Source organism: Canis aureus, chromosome 32 (assembly GCF_053574225.1).
Source record: "Canis aureus isolate CA01 chromosome 32, VMU_Caureus_v.1.0, whole genome shotgun sequence".
In the NCBI taxonomy this organism is placed as follows: Eukaryota; Metazoa; Chordata; class Mammalia; order Carnivora; family Canidae; genus Canis; species Canis aureus.
In genome coordinates, this window is record NC_135642.1 from 26,648,631 (window position 1) to 26,670,242 (window position 21,612).

General features: G+C 31.8%; 1 protein-coding gene across 20 annotated transcripts in view; it reads right to left on the reverse strand.

Moving 5' to 3' along the window:
- Positions 1-21,612, reverse strand: part of ZNF280D (zinc finger protein 280D) — a 301,506-nt gene that overhangs the window by 93,892 nt on the left and 186,002 nt on the right. For 11 of the 20 annotated variants that reach the window (XR_013370328.1, XR_013370329.1, XR_013370332.1 and 8 more), the window contains 4 exons: positions 14,203-14,248; positions 10,247-10,393; positions 7,434-7,499; positions 7,190-7,329 (listed from right to left, as the gene is read on the reverse strand). Coding sequence is in view for 15 of the 20 variants with exons in the window: in XM_077881222.1 (XP_077737348.1) it covers positions 7,190-7,329; positions 7,434-7,499; positions 10,247-10,382 (342 nt within the window). In the remaining 5 variants the exon portion in view is untranslated. Of the gene's footprint in view, positions 1-5,703; positions 7,136-7,189; positions 7,330-7,433; positions 7,500-10,246; positions 10,394-14,021; positions 14,091-14,202; positions 14,249-21,612 lie in introns of those variants that run through there. The other 9 variants (XM_077881215.1, XM_077881214.1, XM_077881213.1 and 6 more) reach the window with 7 other exon arrangements.

Below are 21,612 nucleotides of genomic sequence, written 5' to 3' on the forward strand. Positions count from 1 at the left end.
AATAGGAAAACATACTGACATAAACTTAAAAGCTTCTGAATCTCTGTAACACCACAGATGAAATATCAGGGAAAAGAAATTAGGAATCAATCTGCAGTACTGTGTATCAGGATTCGGGATGAATGTAGCATATGGTTTGAGTTTTAGAATCATCTTTATTGGAAAAATTTATAAGGCAAGGGTCAGGAAAAGAAAGAAGGGGTCCTCCTCTCCACTCTTCCTGCTATTCCACAGAAAGCCATGCAAGACTGGAGTAATGTCCCATCTCATAAGGGCAAATATGAAAGCTGCATGGCCAACAGGGGAAACCCAAATATGAAAGCCAGGTAAACAGGGGTTAGAATTGAAGTTATTTATATGAATAATCTGAGACAGCTGCTATACTCCTGGAAGCCTTAGGGCTTAAGGGAAGTTTTAGCCTTTCCATCAGGAGAAAAGATAGTCCCAGCTAGTAGGATGATCTCAAGAAGAGAGGAGTGAAAAGTATGAAATGAATGATAATGTGGTCAAGAAGTAGGTAGTATGAATTTATGTTACCACACATAGATATTTAATATAATTACAAAAAGTATGATCATTTTAGGGATATATACTCCAATACTATTATATATTAAATTTACTGACAGACACACTCAAAAAAATACATTTAATGCTATTTTTAAAAGACCATCATTGTAGAGTAAGCACTCAGAGTGAATTGTAGACCATTTTGTACATCATAATATACAACAAGCAAAAGTTTTAGAATTAACAATGCTGAAAAATCAAAAGGGTTTAAAAAGTCACTTTAAGAGAAAAATGGGCAAAGGATATAAACTGAGACACTTCAAAAGCAAAATACAAATTATCAACATGTACAAAAAAACTTTTTTCAAACATAGTAGTCAAAGAAATGCAAATAAACACAATGGCAATTTTTAACTATTGAATTTGCATGGTTTTAAAGATCATAATACGTAATACAAAATTAACTGGCCACTCTTAAAAGTATTCAAGTCATGAAAGAAAAAGAGTAACTATAGAAAAATGAGACTAAGAAGAAAAAAACTGCCAGCAAAGTGTGATCCTGATGGGATCTTGGGAATGAAAAATGACGGTAATGGAAAAACTGGTAAAGTTCGATAAAGGCTTGAGGTTTACTTAATGTTAATTACCTGATTAGGATACATAAGATGTTAGCATTAGGGGAAACTAGGTTAGGCATACATGAGAACTCTTTGTATTATTTTTTTGGTTAAGTCTAAAGTTAGCTTGAAATAAAAATTTAAAAATTAAAAAGTAATGATAACGTTCACTATTGGCAAAGTAGAGAGGTTATATTTTGGTATAACTTTTATGCATGAAAATGTTGGCAGCAGCTATCAAAGGCTTTAAAGAAGTTCATATCCTTTGGTCCAATCATTCCACTTTAAAAGTTTATAATAAAGAAATGAAGTGTTTAATATGAATTATTTTTAATAACAAAAAATTAAAACCTCTATGTCTAACAAAAGAATGGTTAAATAAATTATAATAGACTAGCATGCAACCACTACTACTGTTTTTGAGAAATATCCAATGACATAATCCCAGTAGATTGTTCAGACAGAAAAGACAAATACATACTGGTATATATAGTATGATCCTGACTTATATATTCTATACTATGTCTGCAGGGGGTAGGGAAAATCAAAATATAGTATGTACCTTTCCCTCTAAATCTCTTTCCAAAATACATTAAAGATAGAAACATAAAGGTTTTATTTGGTTTGTGCTTATTAACTGAGGGATAATTAAGTTTTCAGAATTTTGGTTTGTTACTAACTTTTCTATTGACATCGATTTGTTAAGTTATAGAAACAAAATGAATGGAGTCAAAAGGTATAAACTTTCAATTACGAAATAAATTAGTCATGGGAATGTATAGAATAATGTATTTGAAAGTTGCTAAGAGTGTAATCTTAAAATTTCTCATCACAAGAAAAAAAAATTCTGTAACTACAGATGGTGATAGATGTTAACTAGATTGTAGCGAACATTTTACAATATATAAAAATATCATTATTATCTTGTATACCTGAAATTAACATAATGTTCAATGTCAACTATACCTCAGTAATAAATTTTTCAAATTTTAAAAGGAGAGGAGTGGATCCCTGGGTGGCTCAGTGGTTTAGCGCCTGCCTTCGGCCCAGGGCATGATCCTGGAGTTCCAGTATCAAGTCCCACATTGGGCTCCCTGCATGCAGCCTGCTTCTCCCTCTGCCTGTGTCTCTGCCTCTATCTCTCTCTCTGTGTCTCTCATGAATAAATAAAAAAATCTTTAAATATATATATATAATTTAAAAAAAAATAAAAATGAAAAATATTTTAAAAAATAAAAATGAAAAATAAAAAATAAAAAGAGATAAGCTTTCCTCACCACACTCTGCACACACTGCAGAATAATAAATAAAATATCAAATAAATAAGTAAATAAATGGTTGTTTAAAAAAAAAGGAAGTTATGGAAACAGGTATTGAAATAACTCAAAACACTTCTAGAATTTGAGGACTACCAAGGCAAAATCTGCACTTGAACTTTAACATGTAAAATAAAAAATCAATAATGCTGTATGACTTCAGTGTAACCTAGCACAACCTTATTTCAGAATATTATCTCCAAATATTTGCACTTAAAAATGGAAAATATTCACTTCTATTTTTATATTTTATATTTTTAACAGAAATACGAAGTTATAACTCTAAAACACTTTTTAGGAAACAACTCTGGTTAATTAAGCTCCACAATTTCAGAGAGCAGGCATATATTATTCAACAATAACTGGTTAAAATAATTCTCCAGCGGGGAGAATTTAAAAAGTTCAGAAAGACATCAAATACAATAGTAAGGGTAGAATAAACACTAAACTGGGATTCAGAAGACCAACACATTTAACTGTATACCTTGGCAAGTCACCTTTGAGCTTCAAGTTATTCACCTTTCAAACTGAAATAATAGCCACAATTGTGTTTTAAATGTACTTGTACTTCATGATACATATGTGTATTAAATCAAATAGTTGTCACATTACTAATTAAAACCTTATACTCTATTTTATAAATAGGTAAACTAAGGTTAGGTGTGGTTATTGATGGAGCTGTAATTAGAACCCAGAACCTGACTGATTCCAAAACTATCTGCTATCTGTAAGAGGTCTGAAAGAGATGTTGAAGTATAGAGATATTCCATGAAAAAGTAAACACACATATACACACACAACTTAAGATGAAAAACTATAATTATAATTTATTAAAAGCAGTGGCTTCAAAATTCAGAGTAAATTCCCTTAAATAGGAATCTTAATTCATCCTAGAATATATCCATCATTCTTAACTTTGCACACTAGAATCACTTGGACAGTTTTTTACAATATGCCACCCAGGACCCACCCAAACCAACTGGCACAACCTCTCCTTTTAAAAATTTACCAACATTGAAAAATACCAATTGAGGTGTTTTGACTGAAACTATACCCAGAGAAATAAACATCAGTTAGAGAAAGCTCTATTTCTAACTTTTAACACCAAAGACACCACCCTTCCCTTTGTTGTTTTTGTTTTTTTCTCACTGGGTCCAATGCTGTAAAGATTTTTATTTATCAAGCTGAATTAAACAGTAAAGTTCCCTTTTCCAGTTTTCATTCCTGCAAAAGCCACAACTTATGAAAAGTACACTGAGTAAATTTGATCCCAACTAATAGCAAAAAATCTTTACATTTTAGGTAGCTTCCCATCTTTTAAAATATTAGGAATAACCTGCAGAATCTTAGGATCCAAAATTGAGAATCAGTGGTCTGGGTAAAAGCTCTCTTTTTAGAAATGAAGAAAACGAGGCTCAGAGAGGTTTCAACAATTCTTATTAACAAGGCTGAATCAGTACTTAAGTCTCTTATTTCAATTTAAGTTTTTTAAACTATTGGTCCAGGGCTTATATCACTATTTTTTATTATTTCAGATAGTAATTATCTCAAGTAATAACAACTCAGGGAGAGAGAAACATTTGTCTAAACATTTCTTTTATTTTAGGATATATAACATCTTCAAAACAGAAGTGGGAGTTGAATTTACTTAGCCACAGATTTAAATACTACAGCCTTCCTTTTGTTACATAAATTACAATTAAAGTAACTCTTCAATGAAAAATAATACCCCAAAATATCAATTTTTAGTGCTAAAAGATCTGTAGATTGCCTAATACTAATATGATATGAAATATAGGAAAAATGGATTATTCCTATAAAAATATTTGGATTCAATCCTAGTTTTGAACTTGAATATTTGCAAGAAAATTTACAGGTGCTATCTTAGACAATAGGGAATTACTGTGAAAAGAACAAAAATTTTCATTAAAATTTATTTCTCTAAAGCCAATGCTAAATTGCTTACAATAAGCATGAAAAAACCAGTGAGTTAATTAAATTCCAATTAATAGCAAATAATCTTTACATTTTGGGTAACTTTTATTTTAGTACTCTAACTCCTTGGTTTCAGGACCCCTTTACACATTTAAAAGTTATGGAGTACCCAAAAGAGTTTTTTTTTTATTTGGGTTCTATCTGTTGATATTTACACCATGTTAGAAATTAAAACAGAGAAATTTTTAAAAATATTTATTTATTTAAAGTAACAATAAACCCATTACAGATTAACATAAATAACATTTTTATGAAAAGTGACTATCTTGCAAACACAAAGAAATTAGTAAATAAGAGTGGTACTGTTTTACATTTTTGAAAATCTCTTTAATGTCCAGCTTAATCAAAAACCATTGCAGTTTCATATCTGCTTCTGCTTTCAATCTGATAGGACATATTTTGTTTGAAAAATATAGAGAAAATTTGACTTTATAAAGATATATAGTTTTAAAAGGGAGTAGTAGTATTTTAATAGAAATTTAGGATAACTATGGATATACTTCTTTGATACTACATCAAAATTCAACAGCTGGTATTTTCTTAAAGGTTTACTGCAATGTGGCATCTGATTCCTAATTACTAGACTTTCTGTACTTTGTTAAAATTCATTGGTCTATCTCATACCTGCATGATTTTGTAACATGATGCACTGGTTTATTTCGAAAATACTGGTTTCTTTGGATTATGCTGATCTTCCAAATGTTGACAGAATTCATTAAATATGAAAAAATCGCATTTGTTAATTGCACCACCAAGCAGAAAAGTCTTTCAGTACTGGGAAGCTGTCAACATCATAGTGGCAGACAGAAGTTTTCCAAAATTCTAATTTGTGCTTGAAAGCTCAATTTTATAATTGGCAAGAAATGCTATCAGTTGTTTTCCTTCAAGTGTGCACTTTGTTCAGTTTTAAGGAAATGTCTGTCAAATAACCAGGACTGAATTATGTATGTAAAACAGACTCTAAATGGCCTCCATGATCCCCACCCTCTGGTGTTCATGTCCTGTATGATTCCCTCTCTTTCAGTGTGGGTAAGACATTTGACTTGCTTCTAACCAACAAAATGCAGGATTACAGGATATACATGATTTTGTGTACATGATTATATTACATAAGATTATAATGCCATTCTGCTAAGGATTCTCTCTTTTGTGGGCTTTAAGTAAGAATCCATGCTGGGAAGACCCACTTGGCAAAGCCAGCCAAAAGCCAGTATAATAGTGAGACTCTCAGTTTGACAACCCTTAAAAAATTGAATGTTGCCAATTACCATGAGAACTTGGAAGCAGATACTTCTCCAGTCAAGCTTCAGATGAGACTGCATCCTTAGAGTCCATACCTTGAATGTAGCCTTGTGAAACCCTGAAGCAGAGGATCCAGCTAAGCCATGACCTGACTCCTGACTTACAGAAACTATGAGATAATAAATGTGTGTAATTTTAAACCATTGTTTCTGGTAATATTGATACACAAAAATAAGTAATTCACCATTGTTTGAGTCATTCTTACAAGTAAAAGTAGTCTTCTATTTTTAGAAAGTGGGTACTTTAGCTCACAATTCAATCAAACAAGTGCTTCTCCTCAAGATAACCATTAAATTTCTGACACAGAAGTGCTTTTGCATACTATCCATTTCATCATATAAAATATTTTTAAAAGATACATATTCCAAAGGTAGAGATTTAACAAAATTAATAACAATGCTAATACTTCACTAAAGAAAACAAGTGTGAATATATTTTATTGGGAGTGCATGGTGGGTATGAATACAAAAGCTGCTCATACAGCTTGGTGCATTGTTTTTTTTTTGTTTGTTTTTTTGTTTTTTTGGTTTTTTTGGTGCATTGTTTTGATCTATACTAAGGCACAAGCAGTTTACCCACCAGAACTTCTGCATCATCAACGCCTATGTCAACATGGTGGAAAAGGCAAATAGTGTCTTTGTATTATTATGACAATAGTATTGACTTCCAAACCCATGAAAGAGTCTCAGGGGAACCCGAGGGGACTGAACACTACACACTGAAAACTGCTGCACTAAGGCAATGGTTCCATTTTAAGTAATATTTATACACACACACATATATATATATGTATATAAATACATATAAATTATGGCTTACTCTGGATTTAAATCCCAGATCTATCATTTTGTCAGCTGTGTGACTTTGAATGAATAATTTAACCTCTGTGAGCCTCAATTTCCTCAACTATAAAACAGGATTAATAATAGTGTATATTTCACAGGGACATTTAAGAATTAAATGACTAATTTATGTATAGCATTTAGAACAAAGTCTTACACAAAAATATCAACTCAATAAATATTAACCGTTACCATTAACTATTACTTTCTGTCAAGAGTTTTTTAAACTAAATTATGAAGACATATTTTCTGAATAACTTCCTCTCAAAAGTTTTTCCAGTTAAGAGCCAAGGATAATTGACCCAGTTTACAATCTTAAATAGTTTGCCATTATGCAATAATCATTATACTTTTATTCATGTTTTGATAACACAATTTTCTATACTTTACCTATTTAAGCATGTTACCTGATTTAGGAACAAGCGGGATGGGTAGTTCCTGCAGTTATTACTCTGGGTACTGGCTAAGCTACCATAAAGATGGTGACATTTTCTGATTCTGTTTCTATTGGATAACTACCCATGACAATCCAGCATTTTAATTGGCATTGTTTAAACTATTAAGGAATATCCAATGTATCGCTGAGCTGTGTAATTTCAGAAACACTTACAGGTTTAGACAAAGGCTGAACAATAACAGAACTATCTGAAGATCTAGATTCAGGATGAAAGTTTACTGGTGAGGCAGCCACTGGATTTGATGTTGGGTTCGTGTAGTGTTGACTTGTAGGCTTGAATGCAGCAGTAATACCTGTATTGAAAATTATATAAAACATTAAATATATTTTTATATAATCAATGATATCAAAATGCTTCACTTTCAAAATAAAATAGTAAAATAAAATAATACTGTACCTCGACTAAGTGCACCATTCTTTATTCCCCTTGAATATGAGCTGGGGTTTACTCTATTCAAAATATCTACAAAAAATTATATTTATTTTAAAATTTATTACTTGAATAAAATATATGCTAAGATAATAGAAATCATGAACTGAAAACAATCAAATAGATTCCTGGAAGGAGTATATATGTTATTGTTAACCTAAGTATACAGTTAATCTGAAACATATATATCATCATCTACTAAAGAAATAAGATTCCTAGCCTTGTTTTATAGGATAAGAACCACCTTTCTAACTGTAACTCAAAATCCAAAAGCCAGAAGTAAAAGAATGATAAATCTGACTACAGAGAAGTCAAACTTTCTACAAAGAAACAGTCTATATAATTAGCAAAAATCTTCCAAAAATGTATGTATATACAACCTATAATTAGTGTATATATCTTTCTTTGAGTGTTTTTTTTCTTTCTTTGAGTGTTGACAGAGCTATACATAAACTCAAGTTCCTATCACTCAAAATCAAGCCCCTATTCTACCTTCATAACCCATTCATACCTTCCTTGAAAGTATCATTATGAGGGATCTCACTGGATTATCTGCAGCATTAATCTTGAGTTCTAAAAAGGGAAAAACTAGCAGAGATTGCAAACTAAAATACTGTTTATCAGAGTATTTCATAACTTAAGAGGATTCAAATCTACAAGTATACCAGAAGTCAATCTGAGTCTAATAGAATTTTCGGGTCCTGATTCTGCCATGCATGTAAACTCTAACTCCTAGATTATTTGGTAGTCACACTAAAATTGGGAAGAGTGGAGATTTGCCAAAAATTGTTGGCTACAAAAGGAAAAAGCACAAACAAGTACCAAACCTCATAAAAATTGCCTTTTCCTCACAGTAAAAAAAGAACCAGATCCCATAAAATAACTCTACAAAGTAAAGGGCCACACAAAAGTAGGATTGTTTTCTGACAATGGCAAAGCAGTGCTCTATACCTAAGCACAGTCTATGTCTTACAGAATAAAAGCCTCCTTAAACAACTTGACACCATTTTCATTCAGAAATTCAAGATTAGTATTACTCAAACCATCAAAGAACTATTGGCTAAAATACTTCTCAGTGGCTGTATTCTACAAAACACAGGTTTTGCCCTCCTTTCTAGCAGTTCTATACAAACTCTTAACTCATATTCCATATATTACAATATTTTATGGCTTGCACATAAACAATAAATTCACTTAAACTCTGCATCTTAACAGTCCAGAAACGAATTTTTACTGGGGTCAGTCTCCTTTTTGACAGAATTATCTTAAAACTAATATACATTGTTCTAGTTGAATACTGTTAACAGTCTTCTACAATTGGTATAATTCAATTTGATCTTTGTTACTTTTTTCAATAAGAGAATTTGAATAACTATTTTATAATATGGTAATATTTCAGTATAAAATGATCACAATGAATAGAAATAGTAATTAAGAGAATATATAATTATGTTCCACTATCATCAACAAGCATGCCATCAAAGGGAGGTAGGCGGGGGGTTGGGGTGACTGGGTGAAGGGCACAGAGGGGGGCACTTGGCGGGATGAGCACTGGGTGTTAAGCTAAATGTTGGCAAATTAAACTCCAATTAAAAATTTTTTTTAATTAAATTAATTAATTAAAAAAAAAAACAAGCATGCCATCATGCCTAGTTCAATTTATAATCGAAGTGGTATTCCACTTAGAACCTAAGAGATTATCAATCTGCCACAGGAAATGGTATTGAGAATTTAATTGGTTAACTGATTCTTCCTCTGATAAAACTGAATAGAGGTGCCATTCCAAGTGTAGAAGCAAGAGAACAAAAAACCAGGCTTTAGAAAATTTAATAGTAGTCTCTTATTCACACTTTTAAGCACTGCCTTGGTAAGAAAACTATTACACTGGTCATATTCTTTGGCAAACTCACCTGGCTTAAACAAGCAAACAAATAAACATGTACATGCAATGGGAAATGATCTATTTTCTCTTTCTCTCCTAAAATTTGTTATTTCTCTGTACTTTTTTATGTTCTTGTGTGGACAATTTAGAAAGTGCCTTTGGTCTTTGCTTTTAACATTCTAATAACATAAAATCCAACTACTCTAACTAAAATCTAATACTCCGCAAAAGTACCAAAATATTCTGCTAGAAAGCCATAAAAGATTTAAGTATTAACTAACTGCTACATCTTCCAAGTACAGTGGCTGTAGACAGTGATCTTCTCTTTCATGAATAAAAATGTGAGTTGGTGGAAGATGAATGTGGTCAGAAGCTGCAGTCCTTGTTGGCACTCAGGCTAGAGACTGCAATTATTCCCTGCATATACATTTTGTAGCAATGTATGGATGACACTGCAGTTGCCTGGATGTGTCTCAGATAGGAGACTATCTGAGACTAAAACTTATTTAGTATATTGTGACATTTGAAGGAAAGTATTCTAACCTCTTCCATTTCTCTAGTTCTAGGTTTAAGTAGGAAAAAAATAAACAGATAAACATTACTTTTGGCTCCACTAAAAATTATGATTTCCAATTTTAGAGACCTCCAATGATACCAACTAACCTTAGTCTATTTCTTTTCCTCATATCTAATATTTTAACCTCTTGGCTCCCTCCTCAAGTTCCCAATCATGTCCTTACCCTGATTCTTCAATTCTTACTCACCTCTCACCAAATCTTTCATCTCTAACTTCTTACAGAGGAACAAGGATATAAAGCACCTTATAAGGCAGTTCACAAGTTTTTCCTTTAGAAACAATATTTTATAAAAACTGGCTCCACTAACAGTAAGTGCTTACTTGAAATTGCTGGTTTTGAACTTGATATCTCTCCAACAAAGATTGGCTCATCATCATCATCATCCTCAACCTCTTTTACTTTCTTCTGCCATGGTTCTAACTCTTCTTCTTCACATTCCATAAAGAGTTCTGCCATTTTTGAATTATCTAATTTTCAAAAGAAGAGAAGCAAACCTTATTTTCCAAAAGAAAAATAAATACATTAAAAAATTTACAGTATATTTAAGATCTACTTTAATAGCCCTAATAGCAATTTGTGATTTGATATTTGTAGTTAGTGCATGGCAGCAACAGTGAGAAACTTAGAGCTCACTTTCTAAGATATAAACTAATACATTTAGATAAAAAGATAATGGTTGACAGATTTATTTACATGAAACAGTCAAAATGAGTTCCAGTCATATGCCTAGAATATAATTTTATTACAAAAAGGATTAGACCTGGGGGAAAGAGAATTAATAAAGGGGAGATAAACTAAGAATAAGAGGCAGCTTATAGGAGATATATTTAAAAAACTGAATCAAATTCAGTAATTACAGGCACAAAGCAGGGATGAGGTGCTAGACTAAAGGGAATAAAGTGAGACTTTTTCCAGCCAGGGCAAATTAGACATTTCTTATTTAAAGAAACAGATCAAAGAACATGCAGTAAATACGAACATACACCACCTAGAAGTTCTGACCAAGCACAGAGCTCCTGGGAAGAATGTAAATATTAATGAACAAGTACCAAAAATTTCAGGAAAACCTCATTTTAGGCCAAATCAATAAAAAAGATAAATAATCCTATGAAAAAGAGATAATGCAGAGAGTAAGAAAAATATTAAAGAAAATATAATTAGTATCTTTAGAGATATTAGATAAGAATGTTATAAAATATTCAGAAAACAAAAAATATAACAATATGATAGCCAAAATTTTTTAATTTGTTTTTTTTAAAAAAATCAAAATATCCCCAGAGGTGGAACTAAGAGAAAAAGAGAAAAACACACACACACAAACACAGGTATAAACTAAATAGAGAAGAGGACACAAGGTTGCCAGAAAATCAATTTCAAAGTAAAACATTCACCTAATAAAATTTACAGAAAGAGAAGAATAAAAAAAAAAATCAGAGAGTAGGTTATCAAAGAAATAATACAAGAAAACTTCCTAGATTGAAAAACAGATCTCTAGGTTGTAAGGCCTCATTCGGTACATAGCACAATGAGATCAAGAAAAAAGTGACATTGAGACATATCATCATGAAATTTCAGAACAAAAGAGATAAAGAGAATATCTCAGATCTATGGGGTGGGGGTTTTTGGGGTGAAGTGGGAAGAACCATTCATATACAAAAGGTCAAGAATAATAAGAAGTATAGAATAACACTTTAGCAGAAGACAGTAAATAATACTTAAATAATTTTTTACCAAAATTATTTTTTAATAAAGAATTCTTTACCCAAACTTTCATCAAGTGTGAGAATAAAGAATAGCAACATCATACAAGATTTATTTCCCATGTAACTTTTCTCAGGAATCTACTACAGAATCCATAAAAATATATGAGACTTAACTAAGAAAGAAGACGACACAGGAATATAGAAAACACAGTATTCAATACAATACAAAGTCCCAAGACAATAGTTGTTCAGCAGACCAGAAAACAACCAGTCCAAACTAGATTAGAACTGTACTTCAGGAGGTAATATCTCTAGGACACCAAAGAGAAGATGACTAAAATGTTTTAGATTACCTGACAAGTTTTACTGTGTAGAAAACTGAATTGAGAGGCATGTGTGGGAAGACGTGCCTACAGATTTTAATACAACACAGAAAATGAAAAAACATAAAAAGCATTAATTGCTGGATAAATGAGAAAAAAGAAAGAAAGGGAAGCAGAAAGGATGGGAGAGAAGGGTAAATATGTGTATTATATGTATAATAGCATATTAAAAGCATATTACCATGCTCATCAGTGAAGAGCATTTATTATAGTCATAATGAATACATCGACTATGGATTAAATCAAATATTGAGATATTATATTGGAAGATAGTTGGAGGGAAGGAAGGGGTAGCTCTAAGAAAGCAAAAACCCTCATGATAGAACATTATTAGAAAATGGTTAAACCTGATTATGCAACAGACAGCACAACATAAATGCATATATGCACAAAAGCACTCTTTGAGAAACTATCATTAAGCCACTTAAAGCTTTTTCAGATTGACTTTTTAAATTATGTGCATATATTGCTTTAAGTTAAAATGGAAAGAAAAAAGGTGGAAAGGAAGAGGGGAAGAAGAGAAACAGTACTGAAGGCCTAAACTAACGTAGTAACAGCAGAGATGGATATAAGTGGATATAACTAGATACACAGAATGAAGTGGTCTATTTAAAACAAAAAACCCCTCCAGCATTCAAGCTTTGATAACATCTTTCATTTATCATCTAAATATAGTCATTTCTAAGGGTAAGTTTTTATCATATTAAAATAATAGCACTTCTACTTTTAACTGAAAATTAGGACAATGTTCTACCAGTTTGTAAAAGATACTAACTGAACCAATGCTTTGGAGATGGCATACAAAGGAAATACCATATCATATTAAGAGCTATTCTTTTATAAATTTTTAAATTTTTTCCTTTATATAAAACTATGTCACAAATTATTTTCTGTCTTAACATTATTTAAATATTAATAGTCCATCTACCAAAAAAGGGGCTTCCCATTTTCCCAAATGTCATGAACATCATGAACTCTTTTCTAAACTATATTGTTTTATTAATCATACAGAATTCTCCAAGCCAAATGATTAAAAATATTATTACATGTCCCAAAACCAAACAGTTCTTTGAAGTATATTTCCTTCTAAACACTAGATAGGCAGTAGGCACATAGTATATAACAATGTATGGACTAGGAAACTAAGTGGTCAGTCAATGTCTAATTTTTAAAAATCAGGGGAACTCATGGTATATGGATAATAAGTTTCCACTTAGTTTGTTATGGGCTGAACTGTGTTTTTCCAATATTCATATGTTAAAGTCCTCACCATCAGTATCTCACAATATTCCTTTATTTGGAGACAGGATCTTTAAAGAGGTGATAAGGTTAAAATGAAGTTACTAGGGTAAGCGCTAATTCAGTAAAAGGCAAGTTCAGGACATGGATACATGCTTGGAGGTAAGACCATCTAAAGATATAGGAAGCATATGGCCATCTATAAGCCAAAGAGAGGCCTGGTACAGATCCTTCCTCCATGGCCCTCAAAAGAAATCAACCCTGCCAACATTTTCATCTTATACTTCTAGTCCCCAAATCTGTGAGAAATTCTGAAATAAATTTCTGTTATTTAAGTCATCCAGTCTATGGTACTCCTTTATAGAAGCCTAGCAAACAATACAAAGGTCTTCCTCATTCTTCTTAGGACCCTGACACTATCAATACATCCAGGATATACTGTTAAGAAAAAAAAAATACTTTAAAGATACATAACAGTTTTATGCTTTATAGAAATAATTATTTTTTGTCTATGCATAAAAGAAACATAGGTAATTATGTATACCAAATTAATACAAATCACTGGGCATAAGGAGAAAAAACACTTCATTCCTACTTTACTCAGTTTTTAATTTACATTGTTTCTTATGTGAGCATTTGTTACTCTAATAACTAAGGTTTTTTTTGTCTTTTAGAAATTTGTGCCTACCTCTCCTCTCTATTGAAGCAAATTTATCAGTACAAAAGCCACATATATGTATACTAGTATCAGTTGTGGCAGCAACACTTACTTTTTGGCTGAAAAGGGTTGTCGCCCATCAAGTTGCAGAGTTGACTTTCTGTAAATTGTCACCTAAGTACTGACACATGATATCAGTCAATTTTATGAGTCACGTTAAGTAAAGCCAAATATTGAAACATGAAACTTGGGGTTCAGAAATTCTTGGATCTAATTTTGATCTTGAAACTCACCATGTGACTCCAGACAAGAAAGCAATTTATATCTCAGTTTTCCTTCCTATAAAATAAAGATACCTAGTATTAGAATGGATCTCATTAAATTAAATGTACATATTTGAATTTTTTTCCTATGAAAAGCTCAATTTTTAAGTTTGATATGTCTGACAGACTTGCAACTCACTTTATATAACTTTTTCATTCTTGAATGAACCCAAATTTAGTAAATAAAATGTTGACTCTAATAAGCACTCACTACTTAGAAGAAGTCTGAATTATTAACTTACAAATAATTTTTTGAAGTATCCTTTTGTAAAAATGAGTAATCACTTCATGATGTATTGTTTTAGTAAGTGAATTTTCAAATATAAGTGATACTAATCTTTAACTGTAATCTATTCACATTTCAGATATAAATGTAACTATTTCCACAAGAAAATATAACTTTGAGCCCGACAACCACTTCCGTGTCTTTTCACAGAACAAAATGATTGGGTATTACTCAAAAAAAATATATATATATATAACTTTGAATAAATTTTAGTTTATATTTTTGTTTTTTAATCAAAGATATTAAAAGGGAAAGAAAATGAATTGGACATATTTCATCACAGAATAATTCATTCAAAAATAACTACTCATTGGGGCACTTGGTTGGTTTCGTCAGAAGAGCATACGACTCTTGTTCTCAGGGTTGTGGGTTTGAGCCCCAGGCTGGGTATAGATTATTAAAGAAATAAATAAGCCTAAAAAATATAACTATTCAGATAACATGCTAAGTTCTAGGGAAAAAAAAAAGATGAATCAGTCACAGTCCTTGCCTTCAGAAATTTATAATCTAATATATCTATATTTTTTTGGGATTGAAAAACTGCTAGTAGAATAAAAATTATCAAAAAGAAATTTTAATTCATTTATTTAAAACAAGAATTATTCTGGATTCCCACACATGTAACAGCATAAATTTTACAGAATTTATAAATTTTTAAAGTAAGTTTTAGTTATAAAGCAGAAAAAGATAAAAGCTGGATAGAAACCATAAAATACTACAATGCACACTCATTCAATCTTTATATTTCTCTTATCCTCAGCCAATTTTCCTGCGTTTTAGTTTCCCAATTTATTTGGATACATTAATCCACAGGGAAAAATAACTATTAACCTCAGAAGTTACTCTTGTAAATGTTTTAGCTACTATCACAAGACTCTAATGAATCTTTTTAAAAAAAAAAATATTGATTGAGACAGAGAATATGAGTGGAAGGGAGGCAGAGGGAGAGAGGGGCAGAAAGAATCTTCAAGCTGACTCCCCTACTGAGCACAGAGCCTCACATGAGGCTCGACCCCAAGATCCCAAGATCATGACCTGAACCAAAATCAAAAGTTGGGGCACTTAACCAACAAAGCCACCCAGGTGCCTTGAGACTCTAATGAGTCTTGTGTTTAACTGAATTCACCAAGTTCTGAAGTCTGACTATTTAAATCCCATTAACTTAATTATTTGAATAGTTGTAGTTTATCTCTAAACTAATATCAGTGTTATGAATATGTCAAGGAAATAAATTTGTGGCAATTTTTGCTCCTGTTAAGGACCTACTGCTACCAAGTTGACAGAATATTTTTTAAGAGCCACAATTACACAGCTTATGAGACTCATATATTTTTTGTTAGTAGTTATATTGAGTTATAATAATGGTTATATTGAATATTACATAGTTGACATACATATAATATTTTTTGCTAAGTGATAATATAAATATCTCGCCAAAACTCTGAAATTAGTATTCAATTTACAAATATTCAATTAATGAATGACTTGTCTATATGAACAGACATCTATTGCCTATTATGATAGAGATGACTTTAAGATAACCTACTTTCAAAAGCTTAAGGACCATAGTAGCCTACTTAAAAACCCTAACTGATAGCGTCTCAAACACATGATAAAGATGGAAATCCTCAGATGTAAACAGAACCAAAATCTCAGCCTAAAGCTGTACTGTGTAATATAACAGTAGCCACTGGTCACACGTGACTATTTAAGTTTAAACTAATTAGAATTAAATAAAATTTAAAATTCAGCTCATCAGTTTTACTAGCCACATTTCAAATGCTCAAAGCCACATGTGGCTGGTGGCTACTGTATTAGTACGGCTACAGAACATTCCTACTGTGCAACACTGGACTAAAGAATCACTACAATATTTTGTTCTGATTAATAAACAAACACTTTCATGGATTCCTTTGGCAAGCATGCCAAAACTACCACCATATAAACCTCTCAGGTCACCACTTCAGAATTTTGGTGGTAAGGCATGGAATTCTATGAAGGATTAAATCAGCGGCCACTGAAGTGGAATATCCAGCAAAGATAAGCAGCGGGGAATCTCAAAGTTCCAAAACATCTCTAATAGCTTCTATGGCTCAGACTTAGCCCCAAAACAGCCAGAAAAAGAGAACGCTCAATTACAGCTACTGACTCATTTCATAACCACATTTAATATACCTGTTTCTATGAAGAAAAAAATGAATTCCAATTAATTGACTTATCAAAGACTTTTTAGAAAATAATTCATTAACTGTTGGAGACAGCTCATACAAATAATTTTAATTCCTATTTTACTATTTTTTGTATCAGCTTATATATACATAAAACTGTATCTTAATTTTTTCTACAAAAATTTTAAAAATCAATGGAAAAGCAGATCTAAATTTTTAATTTGAAAAATTTACTCTTATCCATTAATAGGTACCACCTGATATAATATCACTGTGTTAAATAAAGGTAATGCATTTGATCTGGTATATAAAGCACACAGGGTAGTACAGGTGTGCTATGTACTAGATATGGGTCTATTTACTTTCCAATAAAAGATTAAGCAATTCCACAAATCCCAACTGTAGAGTGTGCACATAAAAAAAGAGCATTAGGCTAGGAGCCAAAAGAACCAAGTCATAGCCCCAGCACTGTTACAGTTTCAATCAAATCATTTTACAATTCTGGGTCTCAGTTCTTAGTTCAACTAATAATCTCTATAGCTTAATTTAGCTCTATACTGTGTACTTTAAATATTTTATTAACAATAAACAGTAAAACATGGTGAATACTGAATTCCACATTCAAATTCTGACTCAATCATTTATTATCTGTATGATGTTGGGCAAGTTAAACTCTGTGCCTTGCTTTACTATATGTAACTTATTTCATAAAGTTATAGTGAAGATTATGTCAGATAATACACAAAAAGCACATAGCTCAGTACCTAACATACAGAAATCATCCAATCAATCTTAATTTTTAACTCTGTTCTTCCTATCATTTTCAAGAACTCTAAGAGCAAATCACAATTTTGTTATTATACTAGAATTTACAAGCTCTTAGCTGAGCATTTAGAAATTATCTGGTTTTATAAAAGGGAAAATATAAAACCAAAATTAATATAATCATTTAAATAGTGAGAATTTTTATTCAAAATAAAGATAGCACATACAAATAATGCTCAACTAACTCATAAATTTTGCATAAGATTAACAAGCTGGCTGTAAGAAACACTAAGCCTTGAACAATTTTACTGAGAAGAGTTTTTCAGTGGAGTGATTTGGATGACATAGGGTCACTAGAACATTGTTCAGAAAAGTTTAATCTGTCATTTTTTTCCTCTCACAAATTCCACAAAAAAAAATCAGGTATTCAAATCATTCCCACTGACTTAAAGCTTCGGTTTATGCTCTATTTCATTGTATAAACAATTCTTCAGTCTTTGTGACCAATGGCATACTGAAATGGAGGTCTATAATTTTAGAATTCTAATCCTGAAAGAATAGAGCTTTAAGGATTCAGAGTAGGTTTTTAACTATGAGTTACAATCTAATATTTCCAACCCTGGTTCTGTGATCTCTCAAGAATTTCCAACTATCTCAAGGTGATACTAGAAAATTCATTTTAATGTTATCTTAAAAACATACAAAAAAAAAAAACAACATACATAATCTTTTTAGGACAGAGAGTCATTTTAAAAATTCCACTTTTAAATCACCTTAATATGCATCACCTATTGATTGCATCATGGAAATTAATTGTAACAGGGTTAGCAAAACAGAGAATGATGATGTGTACGTTGGCATATAAATCACACAAATATAAACATTAAAGCATAAGCAATAAACTCTAGATAATTGAAAAAGACACACAACTAAAATTTGATTTCATAAAATTCAGGTGTTTATGAAATTTTATAAAGAAATTAACTTATTAAATTTATTTACAAACATTAAGCAAATGAAACAAATTTTCAAAGCAGTACTTTCCACTTTTATGCCTCTTATTCTTTAAAAAGCTTGGGCAGCCCAGGTGGCTCAGCGGTTTAGCGCCGCCTTCAGCCCAGGGCGTGATCCTGGAGACCCGGGATCCAGTCCCACGTCAGGCTCCCAGCAGAGGGCCTGCTTCTCCCTCTGCCAGTCTCTCTCTCTCTCTCTCTCTCTCTCTCTCTCTCGTTCCCTCTCTCTGTCTCTCTCCCATGAATAAATATTTTTTGAAAAATAAAATAAAATGCTTTACTGTTAGAAAACTAAGTACCTATCTTTTTAAAAAATCAGTCCAGTTAACAGGTTACTGTTAAAAATCAAACTTATTCTTGAAAAGGGCACATTTCAACCACACACTAGTATGAGTGAAAAAGAAAAGCAAGGAGGTATATGATAGGAGGTAAGACAGAAGTCAAACAAAATACTACACAGATCACGCTAGGAATTTTTTTTCCTTAACCTAAGAGCAATGGAAAGCCAATGAGGGGATTTTAAGCAAGAATTGTTATGATCAGATTTGTAATACAGTGTCAAAATAACAGAATTTGATTGTATAATCAAAGAGACAGTGGTTTTATTCCATTCTCTCCTAACTGATCCCCACTTGGCATATTGTGTATTGGCTAGGACTCTTTCAACTGTAAGTAACAGAAAACCCAACTCAAACTGGCTTAAGCAAAAAGAGAATTCCGGGCTCACTTACAGAACTAAATACAGGTACAATTTAAACAATGATATATAAAGCTCCATTCCTGGACTTCATTTTCTCTATGTTGTTTCTACCGTCAGAAGAGGTTCCCCACTTTGAACAACTAGACATACCAGCTCCAACATAACATTCAATTTGAGTACACTAACAAGAGGACTAGTTCTCATTGGAGAACTTAAGTCATATGCCTTTCCCAAAGCCAAACATTACCACTTAGGTTTAGTCCTACATCCATGCTCTCCCCAGTACCAGAGGTAGAGATCCAACAATCCAACCACTAAGCAAACAAACAAACAAACAAACAAAAACAAAAAACAAAACAAAAAAAAAACAGTAAGATAAAGATTTTCCCAAAGGAAAATCATGCTGTTACCAAAGTAGGAGGGAAGATGCTGGAGAGCAAAAGCAACATATGTCCATTATAATGAATTAAAATTAAAGCTCTGTCTAGGTCAACGGACTAAAGGTATTTAACCTAGGAAACATGAGACTATGGGATGGGGTGGTAGAAGTGAAAGCTATTTACAGTTATTTTTAAATTTGTCATGAGAAAGTAGGAAAGAGGATAACTTATTCTTTGTGGCTCACGTGGTAACAGTAACAGTATTAGTAATAGTTACGTGTTTTGAGTAAACTAGAGAATTTCATTCCTAGTGTTGAGCTTCAACACAACTACTTTATTATACACTATCATGTTATAATTACAAATTATTATTTATAATAACAATTATCATTACTATTAGCTAACATTAATTAAATGCATATATCACTTTGTCTAATTCTCAAAAACTCTATGAGGTAGACACTATTCTTATCCTCACTCTACAGCTGTAGAAACTCAATTACAGAGGTGAAGTACCTGGCTCAAAATAACACAAGAGTAGAGCAAGGATTCAAATCTAGGCACTTAAAAGGCCAGAGGTTTCAGCCATATACTATTTGCCTCCACCAGGAACAAGACCAAAATCACAGATTTCATCTAACATAAAACAAAACAATTAATAGTATTGTTAGTATTAAGTATTGAACAATTAAAATATCAGGAAATGAAGTGAACTCAAGATGTGACAGATCACCAAAGAAAAATATGAAAAATTCAAGCATCATGTAATTGAAAATGGTCACTCTCAACATCTCCGAGGACCCCAACCCTAATATCATAAATATATCCATCTGGTATAAGGATATAAATTTTTGTCTAGACAGAGAGACAAAGGGGACTTATTATTTCAGTTAAAAAAAACTGCTCTAATTGAGAATGTTGAATTATGAAATGCCATTTTGGTATTATGAATAAATCTTTTGGTAATCAACCTACCATACCCAAATATTTTCTAGAAACTTTCAAGTTCAATGTAATGAATGAAGCAATTAGGTTGAAGTTCAATAGTGAGGATAAAATTTTTTAGTTTATTCAAAGCAAGTAAATTCCTGAAGAAAAATAGTTGATAATTTTAATTAAACAATATAAATTGCATTTTAATAAACCTGTTTGATGTCAACTCCCAATCTACTTCATTGATACTAATTCAGAGCAATATCTCAAATCATGATAAACCAACTTTTTAAAATTTTAACATGTTTGATAACACAAAATTTTTTAATATAAGTAAAAGGCCTAAGCTTCAGTAGACTGCTTACATCTACAAATCAATCTAAATCAATCTGCAGACCCTATCCAGCCTGCATCCATTTGCTCTAGTTAGCACCACCCATTCTGTCAGTCAAAACTAAGCTGAGCACAGCAGTACAGCTACTACATTTTCTACTGCACAGTATTCTGCTGAAGGTATCCATCTGAAGATCCCAATAACCTCCCCATTGCTAAATCAATACCCTTTCTTCATTTACATTTTCCTTATCTCACATCTGTTTTAACCCAATTTCTTGAAACATCTTCCTCAAAAAATTTTTATACAATAGACTGGTTCTCTACCCATCTTCTACTGTTGATAGATTCTCCATATTCTCTTGTTCCTTAAATAGTGTAAAATCAGGTTTTTCGTAGAATTTAGTTCTCAGCCCTACACAAATTGTTCCCCAAATGACAGATTTATTAATTTCCAGATGCTCAATAGCATATACAATCATCAAATGTTAACCTCCAACTCTGACTCCTCAGCTAAGTTCCAGCCTATCATCTCTTAACTGCTGAAAACTGCTATCTGGATATTTAAACTCATGTCAAATTCATTACTTCAAAAACTGAAAATGACCTCTCCACAAAAATCAGCTCTAGAGCATTATTCATAATGGCTAATAAGTGAAAGCAAACCAAAGGTTCATGAACTGATAAATGAATAAACAAAATGTTTCCATGCAATGGAATATTATTCAGCAATAAAAAATGAAGTACTGATACATGCTAAATGGGTGAACTTTGAGAACATTACACTAAGTGAAAGAAGTAG